At 40.9% G+C, this 20,172-nt stretch overlaps 1 protein-coding gene across 1 annotated transcript; it reads left to right on the top strand.

Moving 5' to 3' along the window:
* Nucleotides 1-7,450: 7,450 nt before the first annotated feature.
* On the top strand, nucleotides 7,451-8,395 carry LOC140078925 (taste receptor type 2 member 40-like). Its single transcript, XM_072126048.1, has one exon. The coding sequence runs from the start codon at nucleotides 7,451-7,453 to the stop codon at nucleotides 8,393-8,395; it is 945 nt and encodes a 314-aa protein (XP_071982149.1).
* The last annotated feature ends 11,777 nt before the right edge of the window (nucleotides 8,396-20,172 follow it).

Below are 20,172 nucleotides of genomic sequence, written 5' to 3'. Positions count from 1 at the left end.
ACTTTATCCTGCAATTTTCTTTCTGGTCACTAAGCCTTTTAGTAGACACTAACTCTGAAGGGATTTTTGCAGCAGACACTTCATTTACTCCACAGGCAGGATTACAATATTAGAAAACATCTGAAAACATTATCATTACATAAATATTGACAGAGGATGTCTACTATACATCTACTTTCGTAAAGCATGATTATAAGACACACATCCATCAAGTTCAACCAAGGGAGGCAAATTTGATACAGTTTCACAATCATCATCAACCATGTTATTTAGCTTCAAATTACTTTTGCCTTTTTGAAGATTTGGCAAGGCTAAATAAATTCTACATAACCCTTATCATTTTTGTTGTTATTCTTTGTACCAACTCCAACTCAAGGGCATCCTTTTTATAAACTGGTGGCCAGAATTTAAATACATATTCCAGATGTTGCCGAACAACTGCTTGGAAAAGTGGCAATATTACACTGCTATCAAGAGAGCCCATAACTCTTTTAAGCAAGATCCTGCTGGCTTTAGAGACAGCTTCTTGACAATGCATTCTGTTTTTAAGTTTATGATCTACAAGTACACCTAGACTTTACAAATACAGACCCTCCCAGTATAAGACCTTGAACACTGAACTCCATGTGTTTTCCTCAAAGGTTTTTCTTCTTTTCCACAAGCACAAAACTTCTGACCCTCCGATACAAATAGGTCAGCATACAGACTAATGCCCTTGCGATTTTAATATCTTCCTTTTATTAACACTGTCCATCACAGCGAATTCACTAGAAGAAATATGCAATAGGCATAGCGTAGTACTTCTTTGGTAGTTAAAATTTTTTTAATAAAAATTATACTCACAAACAATTAATTAAAATGTGCATAGCAAAAACAACTCGGGACGCCAGTTCCACATGTCCGCCCTTCCAAGCTTGAGTCATGTCCCATATTTGGGACCATTACTAAATTCTTTGCCTGGTAATGATGTTGGAGTGGACTTTGCAGTCTGATCAACAGGCTGTGATCTAGAGAGAGTATAATCTGGTTTTCCCTATGTAATCTCTAGATTTCCTCCTATTTAGGCTGAATGTATGTCACAACAGCACAACCTAGTGAGTAATGTGGGTATATTGTATGTAATGCCACTTATTTGCATATTTTAAAGGCTGTCCAATTTGTTGATCTCCTGGAACTTTCTAGAGAGTTCTAAACTCTATAAACATAGGTTCAGCTTTGGGTTCTGGATCTTTGATTCTAGATTTTACAGACAAGACACACCCCAAATTTGTTCTATCAATGCGTTGCCGTAGCTGACATTGTCAAAATGAGTATATTAGCAGCACTACCTTCTGTGAAAATTGCTGTAAGTATGTTTTAAAAATAAATATTTGGACATGTGTGGCATCCAAGTGAGTTTTCTTTGATGTTCCTGTCATCCCGAAGCCTCAGGACTTCCTGTGTACTAATGGAAAGCTGCACCATCAAGGAGTCGTGAGCGAGCGTTATAATTTATTACTATGCTGCAACAGAGCTGTTAGGGTTTCAAGAAGATGTAGCTAGCACTGCAGACCACTGCTAGAGTGCCAAAGGTCAGTCCCTCCCTGCCCCTGGACCACAGGGAAGATTATTCTGCACTTCAAACAGCCATTAGACACATCAATTGCATGCCACTAGTGTGGAAATTTGCTAAGTCTGTTACTATTGCTGACCCTCTGTTCTGCAATTAAGGATCATCTTCATTGATGGAAGTGAGTCCCTGGCTTTAGCCACAAGTGTAACAGGCCTGACCTTTTCCATCAGCTGGGACCCATCACATACACATTGCCCATGGGGAATCAGCCTGGACAAGCACTGTGCTACCGTGACACTTGTGGCTAGGCCACAACACAGCCACTCATCTGCTGGTTTCTCAACTGCCCCATATACTGTTTGGCTGTCCATTCAGCTTGCGGACTACAATACATTCAGCTTGCTACTTACAATACAATACTTCATTGACTGCACTGTACCATGAAGCTTGGTGTTATCATTAAATTTAGACACTGGGCAATAATTCTCTCTTCTTTATCGTTATTAAGCATGTTGAATAGTAGTAGGACCCAGGCTTTTGCTGCTTAATGCTGTTAACAGATTGCAGCCTTTGTAAAAAGGAGATCATTGGGGTGCATTCTGTGCCATTGGATGTGATAAGGGAGGACATGGAGGCAACGGCTGCATGAAAAGGAAGCGAGGGGGAAATGGGAATTCAATGCACGTAGAAGGAGGATAGGGGGTGAGGGCCCATGTCATATTCATTAATTATAGAGGATCCCTATATTCAACTCCCCCCCACCAGAGGCCAATAAAATATAAACAACACACCCCAAATTAATTGCAACAAACTCCATGCCGATAAAATCTATTAAATATGGTACATCCGAATGTATTCCAGTGTATGTAGCATCATTTTCAATTCAATTCCTTGAATTCATTTCAGCAAATTCAGTGATTCCAACGCGCATTAAAATATGTAAAATGCCCCTGAAATTATTACAAAGTGCTGGAGATGAATTATTTTAATAGCACAGAACATGAGAGCCAAACTCAGTACAAACAGTGGGTACGTAAAGTAGTCAGAACTCTCTGTTTTATTGCAGTCAATTATTGCAGTTTCCTCAACATTGGTGGAAGCCATTTTCAAGTGTCTCCAGAAATGATCAGTTGGGTTTAGGTCATGGCTCTGGCTGGGCCAATCAAGATGATCTCAGAGTTGTTCTGAAGCCACTGCTTTGTTATTTTAGTGTGTGCTTAGGGTAGTGTCTTGCGGAAAGGTTAACCTTAAGCCCAGTCTGAGGTCCAGAGCACTCAGGAGGTTTTTATCCAGGATTTCTCTGTACTTGGCCACATTCATCTTTCCATCAATTGCAACCAGTCATCATGTCTCTGCATCTGAAAAAAGTGAAAAATTATAGGGGATGTAAATACTTTCTGTGCCCACCGTAAGCACAGAACCAAAACTAAGCTTGATATATAAATACTCCACCACAACGAAGCTCAAATAAAAAGATACCAAAGCTGAGCATATACAGTACCCTAATTTTCATTAAAACATGTATTGTCCCTCAAATTATTATATAATGCTAGAATTAAACATACTACTTTTTGGTAGAGTTGGTCTCCCTGACTTTAAGAGCTATCAGATAGCAGCCCATTTAGCTATGGTTCTACTTATGGTACGACTTGGGTAACTATACCCTGAAACCTTGAATCTGCTTGGAGCAGTCTTTCACCCATCTACATCTACCAGTAGCGCCATGGTTAGAATATTTGAACTCTGTCATGGCATATCCACAAAAGATCCACAAAACCAGGCAGCCTTGGATTGTCTTTCAACAATGCCCTGACTAATCACTGAAACCTTTGTGGCTGAGAGAGCCATAAGCGCCACATATTTTTAAATATAATTCTGTGAGAGCCGTACAATATGTTTATACAGTATATAGCCAGCCAGCTAGCTTCCCAGTATATAGCCAGCCACCCCCCCTAGTATATACCCAGCCATCTCCCCCGTATATACCCAGCCAGTCCCCCTAGTATATAGCTAGCCCCGCAGTATACAGCCAGCCATCCCCCCCAGTATATAGCCAGCCCCCCAGTATACAGCCAGCAAGCCCCTCCAGTATACAGCCAGCCTCCTGTACATATCCAGCTAGTTCCCCAGTATATAGCCAGCCCCCCAGTATACGGCCAGCCAGTTTCCCTAGTATACAGCCATCCCCCCTGTACATTTCCAGCCAGTCCTTCCCCAGTATGAAGATAGCCTGACCACCCTGTATGTAGCCAGACAGCTCCCCTGTATATAGCCAGACAGCTCCCCAGTATACAATCAGCCAGTCCCCCTAGTATACAGCCAGTCCCCCCAGTATATAGCCAGCCAGCTCACCCAGTATATAGCCAGCATGCTCCCCCTGTATATATCCAGCATGCCCCTCCCCAGTATATAGCCAGCCACCCCACCCAGTATATAGTAGAATAGTATATAGTCAGCCATCCCCCCCCCAGTATACAGCCTGCAGCCCCCTGTATATATCCAGCTAGCTTCCCAGTATATAGCCAGCCCCCCAGGTATATACCCAGCCATCTGCCCCGTATATAGCCAGCCAGTCCCCCTAGTATATAGCTAGCCCTGCAGTATACAGCCAGCCATTCCCCCAGTATATAGCCAGCCCCCCAGTATACAGCCAGCAAGCCCCCCAGTATACAGCCAGCTTCCTGTTTATATCCAGCTAGTTCTCCAGTATATAGCTAGCTCCCCCAGGTATATAGCCGGCCAACACCCCAGTATGTAGCCAGCCCCCCAGTATACAGCCAGCCAGTTTCCCTAGTATACAGCCAGCCCCCCAGTACATTGCCAGCCAGTCCCTCCCCAGTATGAAGATAGCCTGACCACCCTGCATATAGCCAGATAGCTCCCCTGTATATAGCCAGACTGCTCCCCAGGATACAGCCAGTCCCCCTAGTATACAGTCAGTCCCTCCAGTGTATAGCCAGCCAGCTCACCCTATATATAGCCAGCCAGCCCCCCAGTATATAGCCAGAATGCTCCCCCGGTATATAGCCAGCATGCCCCTCCCCAGTATATAGCCAGCCATCCCACCCAGTATATAGTAGAATAGTAGTGGGGGGCATGAGTTGGTAATATATTACAGCAGGGTAAAGGCCTTTATAGTCCATAAGTACATGCAGTATTATCTACAGCATCACAATTGATGAATATCAATAAGAGATAATAAGAGAATAGAATTGTATAATTGTAATGAAATAGAAACTAGTAATTAATGAGAGTAGTTAAAAAAATAAATGTCATTTGCAACTTTGTATTCCTCTATTTTAGTTGTTTCACTGGCTGTAGGTTGGGTAAATAGATGCAGAGACACATTTCACAGATTTTTGATAGTTTCTTTTACAGGACTCTAAGAATGGAGAGTTTGAAGTTAACCTGTCACCAGGAATGTCATTTTTAGCTTGTGACAGGTTCCAATAGCCATATGCAATTGTGATTTAAAAATGCCTTTGTCAGCATTATGAATCATTTCTGTACTTTATATAAGTTTAATACACATTACCTAGCTCCCTGGCAGCATTGTGTGGCGAGGCCTGTGGAGGAAGGGGGGTGTCAGCTCCAGCCTGTGTCTCCTCATGCACACCATCTCTCCTTTGCATGCTGCAAGTGGGAAGGGGTAAAGGAGCTGCATGAGTGTGGTGGATAGAAGACTGACACAGACACACACAGGTTACAGCTACCCCTCCCCTGGGACTCACCACATGCAGCTGACAGGGAGCCAGGTAATGTGAATTCGAGATATATAAAAATATTGAGCCGAAGAAACACATTGGGGGAGATGTATTAATGTGTCGGAGACCAATGCAGAGTAGAACCAAACAGTTCTCTTCTGCGTCAGATTAGGCTGTGATCAGATGTAGCGTTTGTCTTGCATTTAGAAATGCAAGGCAAAGTCCTGTGGGCAATGCTCAATAATCGGTAATAAAGAGGTAATAAGTGGAAAAGTTGCACATTTTGATGCAAATATGCAAATGTACCAAATATGTACAAATATAAGAGAAGAAAAAGGAAAAGCCTAAGATAAAATACCCCCAATGTGTCACAGTAGGTGGTTCTGTCACTGTTTATAGTATATGCACTTATCTATGTTTTCTTTTTTTTCAGTGCAACGGGCTTGGTTCTGAAATCTTTTATTTAACTGCACCACCATCATGTATGAACTTGGACTAACCAAATAAAGCATGCATACAAAAATAACCTAGTTAAGCATGAATAAATGACTTTGTGGTACTTTGGGAATATAGGTTTAATGAAACATACAATTAGCCCTGTAGCAGTAATTCCTCCCCTCTCTATTAACATGTGAACAGACATATATATTCACCTGGTATTCAGATCCTGAGAATTGAAAGAGATATCCAAGAGTATGAATATGACATATCAATGTGTATTTTAAAGCCTATTTCGAAATCATCAGCTATAGAACTGAGGTTTTATGATGACATCATGTTTTGCACTTTTAAACATTTTCAAAAGGTAAGACACCAAGTAGACATAATCTATATACATGTCATGCTTTCTGTTATTAATATTCAATTATTAACTATAATTATTATTTAGCATCAGTACATAAAGAGAGCAAATGTACTTCCTTTTTGCAACATAAAATATTGAATAATTTTCTTCAGTCTGAAATTAAATGATCTTTCCACTGTTTCTTTTTAATAGTAAATGTAAAGCTGTGGATCTTGTTGATGAATCCTGATGGAATCTAATACATGTTTACATGGCAAAAAGTCTAAATAGCTGGGCCACAATACAAACTTTGTACCCAACTTCCAGACTGTAATGTACTATTTATTTTACTAGTCTCCTCTTATAGGGAAGAGACCCTTTATGGGTCCCCAAAGGCCTGTACTCAGGGGCAACAATTGCTCAAGTTTTGCCCAAGATTATTTAGTCATGCTATATCTTAAATGTTGGCAAAAATACCAGATCCCTGTAGGAAACTGCCCAAAGAAGAACCTATCAAATCAAAATGGAATTGTAACGACATATAGTAATAATTCTGAAACATTAGATTTAGAGTTGTATAACAAAGCAAGGAATGTTATGGGCTATTGTTAAAAGAGAATTCTAAAATAAAGCCAATGGTCCTAATGAAATATGTTTCCATTCATTTAAAAACTTGACAGAGAGTAGTCTTTTTAGTTTATATTGAGACTTTAGATGCCCCATTAATGACACACACAGTACATTATAGTTTTAAATAAATCTGAGGTCCTATAAAAAGGGGGTCACATTACTTCTAAAACATATGATCTCAAAGATGTTGATCGTAAATATTTGGGCACCTTTGTAAAACTTGGTCTAAAAATCTAAAATAATCTGAAATGTATCTGTATATATTTTGTCCTGTATCAGTAAGGGAAAAAAGTCTTTTGGAACACGTTGACTTGCTTTGATGTGATGTCAATTTCCATAGGTCGGCAATGACGCTAAAATCTATTTTTTGGTAAGCACCAAATCATGGATACTGTGGTCTAAAATAAAGCAGAAAAAAACAGATCTGTCTTTCTATTAAAGAACCTTTATAATCTTTTTAGTATGTACATTATATAAAAGTTTACATGGATAAGTGAAATACACCCCCTTATATGATTACTTCCTATTTATAATTTAGCTTCCTTATGCAGCTTAGTCAACTACAGTCCACCAAAGATTAGTGGTCCTGTTGCTCTCTTAACTTAACTAGAAATGTGTCTATATAAAGTATGTTTAATTTTATGTTTATCTCCTTTTCTTAATTTTATAGAAGCAAAGACATTTCTTATGTCTCAGTGATGATTGTTTTGCTACATTCTGCTAATTTATCACAAGTCATTGAGGATCGGACAATACCAGACTATTGTGAATGAAAGACAGATGCCACCTACTTTTATTGTAGCCTCCATGTGTATATTAGGAGTTAGCACGGTATTTGGAGTATTCACTAACTTACTGATTGTCACTGTGAATGTTTTTGATAAAGTTAGAGGCAGAAAACTCAACCCATCAGACCTCATCATGGTGACACTGGGTGCATTTAATGTATTTTTCCAGCTTATTATGCTAATTAATGACTATGTGAGCTTCTTGGACTGTGATCTCTATAGTTCTGAACAAATCTATACATTTTTTACAGTTTTACTTGTTCTGCCTATATTTTCAAGCTTCTGGTTTACAGTTTGTCTCTCCATCTACTACTACTTACAGATTGTCATGTTCACATACCCATTTCTGATCCGTCTTAAACTTGGAGTTTCACAGCTGATACCCAAATTACTCATGGCTTCAGTTTTTACCTCAGTGGCTAATGGCATACCAGCTGCCTGGTACCGATACAAAGACCACCTCAGCTTTGATATAGCCAATAATCAGAGTTTAATAGCTGCGCCCAAAGTAAATGTTGTCTATATGCTTCCCAGCACTATCATAAGCTGTTCCCTTCCATTGACTTTCATTGGGATTGCCAATGGTATCATCATTAAATCACTGCTTTCACACAGCCACAAGGAGGATAGGAATGCAAATGGAGACCTTACTCCTAAAGCAGAAGCTCGAATACGTGCAGCAAGAACCATTGGCGGCCTACTCCTCCTTTATATTACATTTTATGTTTCTGAGGTTCTCCTCTTTATAGATACTTTCCCTAGGAATAGTCCTGGATTCTGTGCCTGTCTAATAGTAATTTATATCTATCCTCCAGCGCAGTCCGTGGTACTGATACTGGGAAGCCCTAAGTTGAAACAAATCTCACTTGCTTTACTGCATTGTTTATTTCGTAAAAAACAACCAAAAACAATAGAAATTGTATTTGTAAAACTTTGACTTTATTGCTCGTTATATTGGATCCATAGTTGTTGTTAAATTTCCTTTGTGAATGCATTAAATAAAAGCACCAAAAGTGTTTAGTATTAACTGGTTTGAACTGGAATCGAATAGTGATCTGAAGAGCGTCTACGGCTCTTTCACATCGGTGTTGGTGTTTAGCTTCAGTTGCGCATCCGTTGGTTTTGTCTCCATTGTGTCTCCGTTTTTCTTCCGTTTTTTTTTCTCAGTGATGCCTCTATTTTGTGTCTGTGTCCGCAAAAAAAAAACTGAAGGTTTAACATTGCTTTGCAAACATGACACCTGGTTGTTCAGTCTTATTAGTGAAAAAAAATATATTTTTTTTGCGGATCCATAGACTTCTATTGCCTTTCGTGATCCGTGACATGTTTCATAATTTTTTCCATGGAGAACAGATCAGTGAAAATACAAGCCAATGTAAAAACACCTATAGGAATCAGTGGATTTGTGAGGCATCCATGGGAATCACTTAACCACAGACATGAAAAACAAAGCCAATGTGAAAAAGCCCTTATAGTGCTGATATACCAATTATCATTGCATTATATTCTCCCTACATTGGAGCTCTGAGTAGATTCATGGCTCCCTGCTCTGTTTTATTTCACAAGTTTGGATATTGGGACTTGTTTTCAATAGGAAGCTTCACTCAGATGGGACTACAGCTAATCACCTTACTTAAAACTATTTTCTTTCAAAATTTACTGTATATTGTGTAATGAGATAACATTTGCTTGTTGGGACAACACTCTCAAAATTGTTGTTGGAAATTGCAAAAAAATGCAAATATATGAATTGAATTTCATCAAATGCATGTTTGATGCATGTTTATCAATAAACATTGTAAAAAAGAAAATAGGTTTTTATTGGAATCTGTCTTGCTGCAATGTGCACCAAATCTGTCAAACACTAATACAATAGGGGGAATTTATCATGCTTTGTTTTCTATATTCTGATGCAGACAAATTTGTCTAATGTTACTTTCTCCCAAAGTTTACCCATGTGTACAGGGTAGGTATAAATATCTTATTTTAGGATGCCAGACTGCTCGGAACTGTACCAACCACAAGAACCAAATCCCTTTTCCCCTAATTGATGGAGTAGCAGGTGAGCTTTCATCTTCACAATCCAATGTCTGTACTTGTGTCAGAAATAGCCTAGCTCAGTTCTCTCCTGCTTCAGATTCCAGGCCTAGAATCAGCTCATATCACAGAAAAAACACAAATCAATACAATCCTACATGCAAAAATGGATGGTGGGTAGCCGGTTTAATATTTTGTTTTGGCCACTATATGATTACAAAGTTCAATGCTTTTTGGAATAAATGAATTGTGAAATCTTGTAGTTCAGAAACACATCTGGGGGAATTGGTTACTTATGAGGCTCTGCTGTTGGTGTGTAATGGGTGTGTATTGCTTATGGCAAAGGTCTTAAATTAGTTGTGCCATTAGTTGTGCCAAACCACCTCAAAAAGATGCAACATTTCGCCTATTGTGCCCTGAGCTCCCCGAATAATTTTATTCACCCTATTCTCTTCCTTTCCATTGATGACTTCTCCGCAGCAGGTGACAGAACATTATAGTCACAATTGTTTGTTTGTTTCGTAGAACATTTTCATGATTTTGCTGCATACTTGAAGCAGTTACCATTAGTTGATCTCTATTAGTTCTATGGCCATTTTGTTCCTCCACAAAACTATTACACTCTCCTTGGTCTTTTCAACATTAAGAAACACCTTGTTTCTTTTGCTCCAGTCCAAAGAGCTGCTAATAACTTCCTTATATTTCTTGTCAATGTTGTTGCCAATGCAGCCAAAAATTACAAGTAGTCCAAGTTGTGTCTAAAATCTGAATTACACCTCCCATATTTGATCAGACTAATAGACCAGCACTTTTCATCCATAAAATTCAATTTGTTTTATTCAGTGTACTTAGCACGCACATAGGGAAGATACAGAGAGTTTTATGTTTCTGAGGAATTTCCAAACATAAGGTCCATATTCATAGCATGTTGTTGTGAACACAGCCCTAGCTTCAAAACCCTTGTGGTAGGATGTAGCACTGAAAGGAACTGATGATTCAACTTATGTCGGCTGAGTTTACCGCAAATTAGCATAAACCATAATGATAAGACATAAAACTTGTTTTATCAGGCTTGTCCATGTAGTTTGGTACGCATTATCTAATTTGTCTGTGTGCCAGTTGTGTGGCTTGTCCATGTAGTTTGGTGCGTATTATCTAATTTTTCTGTGTGATGGCTGTGCAATTTGTCCGTGTACTGTGGTGCACATTATCCAATTTTTCCATGTGCCAGCTGTGCAGCTTGTCGGTGAAGTTTGGTGTGATTAACTAATTTGTCTATGTGTCAGTTGTGTGGCTTGTCCGTGTAGTTTGGTGCACATTATATAATTTCTCTATTTGCCGGCTGTGCGGTTTGTCCGTATAGTTTGGTGCACATTATCTAATTTTTCTGTGTGCCGGCTGTGCAGCTTGTCCGTGTAGTTTGATGCACGTTATCTCATTTTTCTGGTGCACATTATCTTATTTTTCTTTGTGCCAATGTCTTAAGAGACATACACCGTGTTGGAGGCATGCAACATGCAGGCCTCTGACACAAAGTCAGCTAGTGGGGATGATGTTCCATTTTACTTTTACTCATCTTTCAGTGACCTGGAAGAACCCCCGAGAAGGTGCTGGGGCACAGCGTTTACACTGGAGAAGTGCCTGAGACCTCTAGGAGAGTAGTGTTTGGGACTTCTACGGGAGAAGTGCCTGGGACCTCCACCAACTCCTACATGGATAGCCCCAGATAATTATGCCTCTCAGGTACCAGACTTTATGGGTCAACCTGGAATTCAATTTGACACACAGCTGTAGACTTTTTTAAATATTTTTTTGATGAGGCAACAACTTATTGCCCAAAACCCCACATCATTTTACTCACAACACCACAGGTGGACCTGTGTCACTGTAGCACAGATAGAGATATATTGGGGTATAATACTTCTTATGGGAATAGTAAAAAAGCCATCAATCAGGGACTACTGGAGCACAGACATATTGGGGCAGATTTACTTACCCGGTCCTGTCGCGATCCAGCGGCGGGTTTTCCGACGCTGATTCGGGTCTTCCGGCGATTCACTAAGGTAGTGCGCCCGATGTCCACCAGGTGTCGCTGCTGCGTGAAGTCCATCGGAGTTCACTGGAGTTCACCATCCGTAGCTGGGTGCAGGTAAGCGCGTGTCAAGCTTCCCCTTTTTTTTTTTTAAATTCTGTTGTTTTTCCGAATCCGTCGGGTTTTGCGACGGCCACGCCCCATGATTTCCGTCACGTGCATGCCGACGCCGATGTGCCACAATCCGATCGCATGCGCCAAAAACCCGGGGCAATTCGCCGCAAATCGGAAAAATTTGGGAAACCCGACGAAAAAAAGTGATTCGGGCCCTTAGTAAATGACCCCCATTGTACCACATCCCGATGTTCTGCATTTCGATGAGTAGGATGCGATTTAAAGCAATGCATACATTTTTGTATTACACGGACAACACACAATGCCCACGCAGAGATGACCCCAGTTATGATTGTTTGTTTAAGGTCAGGCCCATATTAGACAATTTTAGTGCCAAGTTTGCCCAGGCACATACCCCCACAAACATGTGTCCATAGACGAGTCCCTGGCACAATTTAGAGGGAGACTTCAATTACGCCAGTACCTTCGCACTAAGAGGTCAAGGTATGGTGTGAAGATGTATAAGCTGTGTGAAAGTACAGGGTATACATACAAGTTCAAGGTATATGAAGGGAAGTGCCCCCAGAATGCCCCCCTCCTGGGTATTACTTCGAATATAGTATAGGATTTGGTGCACCCACTGCTGGACCAGGGCTACCACCTCTACCTGGACAATTTCTACACTAGCACTACACTATTCAAGTGCCTCACTTCCAGAAATACTGCGGCATGCGGTACTCTACGCAGAAATCTGAGAGGTCTCCCTAAGTTGTTGCTTGGGCAAAAAATTAGAAGGCACAAGAGCCAAGCACTTTGCAGCAACTCAGTATTGTATGTACAAAAACGAGAGAGAGGTCCTTGTATTAACAGCAATACATGGGCACATCAGCACCCCTGTCCCAGTACAAGGTACCAGTACAGAAACCTGACTGCATTTTGGACTACAATAGGTATATGGGAAGGGTTGACTTGTCAGACCAGGTGCTTCAGCCTTATAACGCCACGCGAAAAAAAAAAAGAAGCTTGTTGTGCACATCATGCAGATGGCACTGTATAATGCTGTGTTATATGTGTTATATCGATGTGCAGGCCAGAGAGGAACTTTCCTGGAATTTCAAGAGGTGGTTAATAAGTATTTTCTTTTTGGAGACCTGGAAGGGAGGAGTGACAGCACTTCTGGAAGCGAGGCCACAACATGTACTGAATTGTACCTAGGCAGCACTTTCCAGGAGAAGTTCCCCAAAGAAGGGAAGGACACAGAGGAGGTGCAGGGTGTGCTCCAAAAAAGGTAATCGGAAGGACACCATTTATCAATGTGAAACATGCCCAGAAAAACCCAGACTATGTATGAAAGATTGCTTCTGAATTCATCACGCATAGCTGGACCTTTAGATGTAGATTTTACACTGATGTACTATGCACAGCTTACACATCATGCTGCATGCCGCACCTTCCTTTCTAAGCCCTGCTGTGTGCCCAGTCTGTAGATTATTGCCCCATATGGGGTATAAACGTACCCGGGAGAACACGAATCATAATTTTTGGGGTGTTTGTCTCCCGTGACTGAAGCTGGGCACAATATGACATAATTTATATTTTTTACTATGCACTATTCATTTTCTTTGTGGTCCACCTGTGGGGTTAAAATGTTAACTATACCCCTGGATTAATTTACAGAGGGTTGTACTTTCCAAAATAGGGTCAGTTCTCAGGTTTCTACTGTACTGATCCCTATTGGCACCTACAAATGCTTCATGATGCCAAAAAGAAAGTATGTAAAATGTCTGTGCTCCAAATGCAAATTATTCCCTTTTGAGCCCTACCTAGATACCAATTAGCATTTTTCTTCCCTTTATTTACAACGGACTGCTGCACACGTCACTCCTAACGTGCCCCCTCCTTTTACCAATGCTGGTGTGCTCGGTCACTGATGACATCACAAAGGGCATTCCCATCAGTACAACAATTGGATGGGCCCAGACTGCTGTATGAGAGGCTATCGTTTCTTGCTTCAATAGCCACACCCCCGTATTATGCCCAAGGTGGAGCTAGTCACCAGGGCATGACAACGCTCTGTCCTCCTGTCATTAGAGGGCACGGTCAAAGCCAGACCCATGGCCAAAGGCCACCACACACAGAGTCGGGGTGGGGGCCAAACATGGGCATCCACAAGGGCTTCTCCTCTCATAATATGCAACAGACCATGGAATGCCACGGAGTATTCTTTTAATTCATCTTATTGAATATGGTGTAGGACTAAATAGGTGTTTTCTGCCAAATGTCCAGTTATTAACATACAATAGTGGGGATTTTTGCTACCATTACGTTTATCACGGTTCTTTAGTCATTAATCAATGAATGTAGAAAGAACACAACAAACAAACAAGGATTCCTATAATTCACAGAATAGAATAATTTTTATCTGGGTTAGATGATTCCGAATATGATTATATAATATCATAGTATACATGCTGTCATGTATGTCTTGACAGAACATCAATGCATAGGAGGTATATATTTTCTCCAAATAGAAGGGACCGACTCCCACAAAATTCTTCTACTCATCACTCATCACAAAATAGGCATAGGCAATGGTTTAACTGTATTCAGTTAAAACATCCATTGCACTTCTTTCCTCAATATCATCTTGTCCTAGTTTCCTCCTCTTCCTGGTGGTCTGTCAACTTCTATGCCCCTGAAATCCTTAAGAAGTTAAAACATTTACAAATTGAACCGTGCCATTACCTGGCCAGCCTGGACGTCGAGGCCCTTTATTCCTTGATTCCTCAAAGCCACAGCACATGCTCTCCAGTAGATAGACAGGTAGCCACAGCAAATGCCACTCCCCAGTAGATAGATAGGTAGCCGCAGCACATGCCACTCCCCAATAGATAGATAGGTAGCCACAGCACATGCCACTCCCCAAAAGTTAGTTAGCCCCAGCACATGCTTCCCAAGTAGATAGATTGGTAGCCACAGCACATAGCCCTCAAATAGATAGATTGGTAGCCACAGCACATGCCCCCCAGTAGATAGATAGTTAGCCCCAGCATATGCCCACCAGTTGATAGATAGGTAGCCAAAGTATATTTGCCCCAGTAGATAGATAGATAGGTAGCCACAGCACATTCCTCCTAGTAGATAGATAGGTAGCCACAGCATACGCCCCCAGTAGATAGATAGGTAGCCACAGTATATTTCCCCAAGTAGATAGATAGGTAGCCACAGCACATGCCACTCCCCAATAGATAGATATGAAGTCACAGCACATGCGCCCCAGTAGATAGATAGGTAACCACATCACATAGCCCTCAAGTATATAGATAGGTAGCCACAGCACATGCCCCCAGTAGATAGATAGGTAGCCACGACACATGCCACTCCCCAATAGATAAATAGTTAGCCACAGCACATGCTCCCCAACAGATAGATAGGAAGTCACAGCACATGCTCCCCAGTAGATAGATAGGTAACCACAGCACACAGCCCTCAAATAGATAGATAGGTAGCCACGGCACATGCCACTCCACAACAGATAGATAGTAAGTCACAGTACATGCTCTCCAGTAGATAGATAGGTAACCACAGCACATAGCCCTCAAGTATATAGATAGGTAGCCACAGAACATGCCCCTAGTAGATAGATAAGTAGCCACAGCACATGCCACTCCCCAATAGATAAATAGGTGGTCACAGCATATGACCCCCAAATAGATAGATAGGTGGCCACAGCACATGACCCCCAAATAGATAGATAGGTAGCCACAGCACATGCCACTTCTCAGTAGATAGATAGGTAGCCACAGCAAATGCCTTCCCCTTTAGATAGAAAGGTAGCCACAGTATATTTCCCCAAGTAGATAGAAAGGTAGCCACAGCACATGCCATTCCCCAATAGATAGATATGAAGTCACAGCACATGCGCCCCAGTAGATAGATAGGTAACCACATCACATAGCCCTCAAGTATATAGATAGGTAGCCACAGCACATGCCCCCAGTAGATAGATAGGTAGCCATGACACATGCCACTCCCCAATAGATAAATAGTTAGCCACAGCACATGCTCCCCAACAGATAGATAGGAAGTCACAGCACATGCTCCCCAGTAGATAGATAGGTAACCACAGCACATAGCCCTCAAATAGATAGATAGGTAGCCACGGCACATGCCACTCCACAACAGATAGATAGTAAGTCACAGTACATGCTCTCCAGTAGATAGATAGATAGGTAACCACAGCACATAGCCCTCAAGTATATAGATAGGTAGCCACAGAACATGCCCCTAGTAGATAGATAAGTAGCCACAGCACATGCCACTCCCCAATAGATAGATAGGTGGTCACAGCATATGACCCCCAAATAGATAGATAGGTGGCCACAGCACATGACCCCCAAATAGATAGATAGGTAGCCACAGCACATGCCACTTCTCAGTAGATAGATAGGTAACACCAGCAAATGCCCCCCAGTAGATAGATAGGTAGCCACAGCACATGCCCCCCAGTAGATAGATAGGTAGCCACAGCAAATGCCTTTCCCTTTAGATAGATAGGTAGCTACAGCACATGTTCCCCCTGTATATAGAAAGGTTGCCACAGCAAATGTCACTCCCCAGTAGATTGATAGGTAGCTATAGCACATACCCCCCAGTGATAGATAGGTAGCTACAGCACATACCCCCCCCCCCAGTGGATAGATAGGTAGCAACAGCACATACCCCCCTCAGTAGATACATAAGTACCCACAGAACATACCCTCTTCCCAGTAGATAGGTAGTCACAGCAAAAAACTAAATTAATACTCCCCTCCTCATCGCTCCCATGTCTCTATGACCCAGGCGCTGTTGCCTAAGCAAAGACAATGGAGGTAACGGCACCAGGGTCACACAAAGGGTGCAGGCATTAATATCTTAGACACACACAGCGCTGATGGCTATTTATTAAAGAGCCTATGGCTCGTGAGCAAGATGCAGCCATCAAAAGAGCCACATCTGTCTCGCGAGCCATAGGTTCCTGACCCCTAGGAAAGATACTCATGTCATCTCCTAAAATGTTTTTCAAATTATCAAATGAAAAGAGTCACAACAATTCCTTTAAGAGATTTTTTTAGAGGATGATTTTGACAACTTCATATGTGAGGGAGATTCATCTCCATGGCCAGATTAAGAGTTGTTGAGGCCCCTAGATGCAAACTGGTGGGGGCACTCCCCACAATTTTAAATAAAGTAAATGTTGCTTGTAATAAATATATACCACCCCCCAATAATAAACATAGACAGACCCGCATTAACTAATTTATATACAGCTTCCCCAGTATTGAATATATATCCAGCTCCTTTTCTTTGCTCTTGGTCAGTGTTGAGCGAACCCAATGTTCGGGTTCGATGAGTTTGGCTGAGCCTCATACAAGATTCGGTTTTGGTATCCAAATTTGACCTTAACCTGAACCCTTATTGAATTAATAGAAACCCAAAGTGTGTGCCCCAAAAATGACTGTAAAATATGTGAAGTAATGGCTAGAGGGCTTCAAATTGAGGGTAATATCAGCACAATTGCACTGCAAAAAATGGGCTAAGGAAAGTACCTAAAATCATAACATAAAAAATTAAATACAGAAATAAATAAAAATGAATGGATGCCAAATAAAATTCTGTTAATGTCAGAGTGGACCCAAACTGAACTATTTGTTGGAGAGAAAACTGCTGGTAGCACAGTGATGGACATCTAGAAATGTTAAATTATTGCCCTTTTCAGGGCATTGACAGTAACTGCATATTTATTTTCATACCATCTTATAGCACAATGACAAAAACAGCCAGTGTGTTAAAATGAAGAAAACTAAAAATAAGGGATAGGGGTGTAGCGGTGGTGATGGAGCTGGTTCTGAAAGTAGAAGATGTATTATTTATGTGCCTGTTACAATTTTATCTGGTGAAAGCTAGTACCAAGGTTTGCAGCATAGTATTGTAGGTCACAATGCTGTCAGTATGACCATGCTGATGCCAATTGGTCCAAAGCAGGAGAAAATCCCTTCTGACCCCTAATATGACTTGTTTCATTTATCTTAAAGGTTGAAATATCAGACAGTTGAGTTTGTGGGGTTTTTACGACTTTTTATTAAAAAGTTGCACAAAAGTTGATAACCACATCTGGATTTTAAAGATATATATATCAAACGCAACACTGAAACATTTTTGCACAGCTAACTTTGCTAGGTAAGTGAAGTCTCAAATGTTGGTAGAAATATGCAAATGCACCAAAAATAGTTCCAAATATAAGAGAAAAAAAGAAAAGCTTTAAAAGTTGACTTTAAAGAGCCAGTAGGGCTCTGTCGGTGTAACCTGAGCCACTCCATGCTGCAGTTTCACAGGTTGTTACACTGTGCAGGAGCACTTCCGTCTCCTACTATGTGCTGACACTTCCTCTACTGCCATGAGATCACATAAGGCATCACTGCCGTGAGATTACATTTGGAGGGGGAAGCAATGAAGGAGCGGCTGGAGGTAATAGTGTGAATTTAAAATGCTACTATTCAGATCAAATGCTTATGGCAATTCCACAATACACTACTTTTCTGAGTGCCCATGGGTTAATGAAGTGGCGGCTCTGCACGAGGCAGTATGCACTTTTGGGTATATACTTCCACCACTGGAAGAGGGTTCACTGGCAGCATGAGGCAGAGGAAGAAATGGAGTGATTTGCAGACAATTCAATGAAACTTAAGGCACTGTTTGCAATGTAATCTACCAATGCCTCAAGTTCATCTGGCCCCTCCAATCTGACTGCTATTGGGGCCTTCAAGATATTACATGTTCTCTCCATGGAGCAATGGGTGTATCACCACCAGTAGCAACACCATAGCCACATCCCTATCCCTTATTTTCTGCTTCTTCATTTTAACAGACGTGTAGTTCTTGTCACTACACCTTAAGATATTATGAGTATACACACGCAGTTACTGTCACTGCTTTATAGAACAGTAGAAGTATACAAATTAGTTCCGGTCACTGCACTGTAGGACTGTATGAGTATCTAGATGCTGTTACTGTCCCTGCACTAAACTACAGTATAAATATACTGACACAGTTACTGTCACTGCTATTTAGGACAGTATGATTATATGGATGCAGTTACTGTCACTGCATTATAGGTTGGTATGAGTATACTATAGTATAGCAGTTCTTCACACTGCCCTGAAAAGGGCAATTATGTAAAAATTTTAACTTTCCGGCACGGTCTCCTACAGACTTACCTACCTGCACTGACAATGATTAAACTTAATAAACTACTGCATAAATAAACTTATATAGCAGGGTCACATGTCCCATCTGGTCAATCACAGCCATGGCCATACTGGGCATGGCTATGGTACCTTGGGGCTAAAAGCTGGGTGATGGGCTGCTGGTTGATGGGCTGCCTTTCCGGCCAAGGTTTGGGTCTTCTAAACCCTAAGCAACCATTGAAAGGTTTTCTTTAATTACTTGGTATCTTTATTTCTTGATTAAATATAGATACTATTAAATTTTTTCCCTCAATCAATATTATCCAGAATATTTTCACAACTCTGCAGAGAACAATATAGATTCTACGGTCTCAGTTAATTAATACAATATAAAAATCTACCTAGGGATACATTCAAATTAATACAATGGAAAAATAAAATTCATCTGGGAATCTTCCCTTCACCTTAAATAAGGGATCAATGCCCTTAATATTCCAAAGCTATCATTTGTAACAGTTATGGGAATTAAGAGGGAATAATGTATAATTGTTACCAAGTGTAGGTAAATGCACTGCCTAGTAAACAGTGGGGGTTTCTCTATGCCCAGGTATATATAGATTAACATGAATGTGCATATGTACAAAGACTTCTAAATGGAGAACAGGAACAGAACTTCACAGGAGCTTCAGAAAAAGGTGAGAATCACATTTTACCACTAAAAATAACCAAAAAACCTTGGATAATAATGTTATTACTTGTGTTTATGAATGAAATCCACCTGTCACCTTTCCATATACAATGTTCTCCCTCTATATAGATCTTCTGAATTCTTCCTTAATGTGATCTTCAATTTGTTACATATCGTAAATGGGGGATCAAAGCTACTTCTGTCATATTGAGGATACAATTTTATTCTAGATGAACAAAGGGAGAAGTTTACTTTATTTCAGTTTTTCATCTTAATTGCATTCTCTCCCTCATCAACAGTTGAAATGGGTAATTTCTGAGGTACATAGAAAAGCCTATTTTGCAGCCTATTTTTTGGGGTTTGGACTTCAATTCTCAGGATAAGCAACAGTTTTAGCGCAAATGCAGTGCAAACAAGGAGACAGGTACTAGTCTCAACTCAGTGCTTATACTGTATCTCACGGCTGTCGAGGGAATTTCAATAAAATATCTGTTAGGCCCCAGTCACATGATCATATGGGGGCCCTTCATCTGGTAGCATAATTTGCGGCCAGATCACAGCTCCCATAGGGGTATATTACGCCTGGTCACAATGCAGTGAGCACACAGTGTCTCACC

This window comes from Engystomops pustulosus, chromosome 1 (genome assembly GCF_040894005.1).
Source record: "Engystomops pustulosus chromosome 1, aEngPut4.maternal, whole genome shotgun sequence".
Lineage (NCBI taxonomy): Eukaryota > Metazoa > Chordata > Amphibia > Anura > Leptodactylidae > Engystomops > Engystomops pustulosus.
This window is presented reverse-complemented; position numbering and strand designations above follow the sequence as displayed.

What these genes read in the sequence shown, in the direction of transcription:
- LOC140078925 (XM_072126048.1), top strand. Translation starts at nt 7,451, where the DNA reads ATGCCACCTACTTTTATTGTAGCCTCCATGTGTATATTAGGAGTTAGC.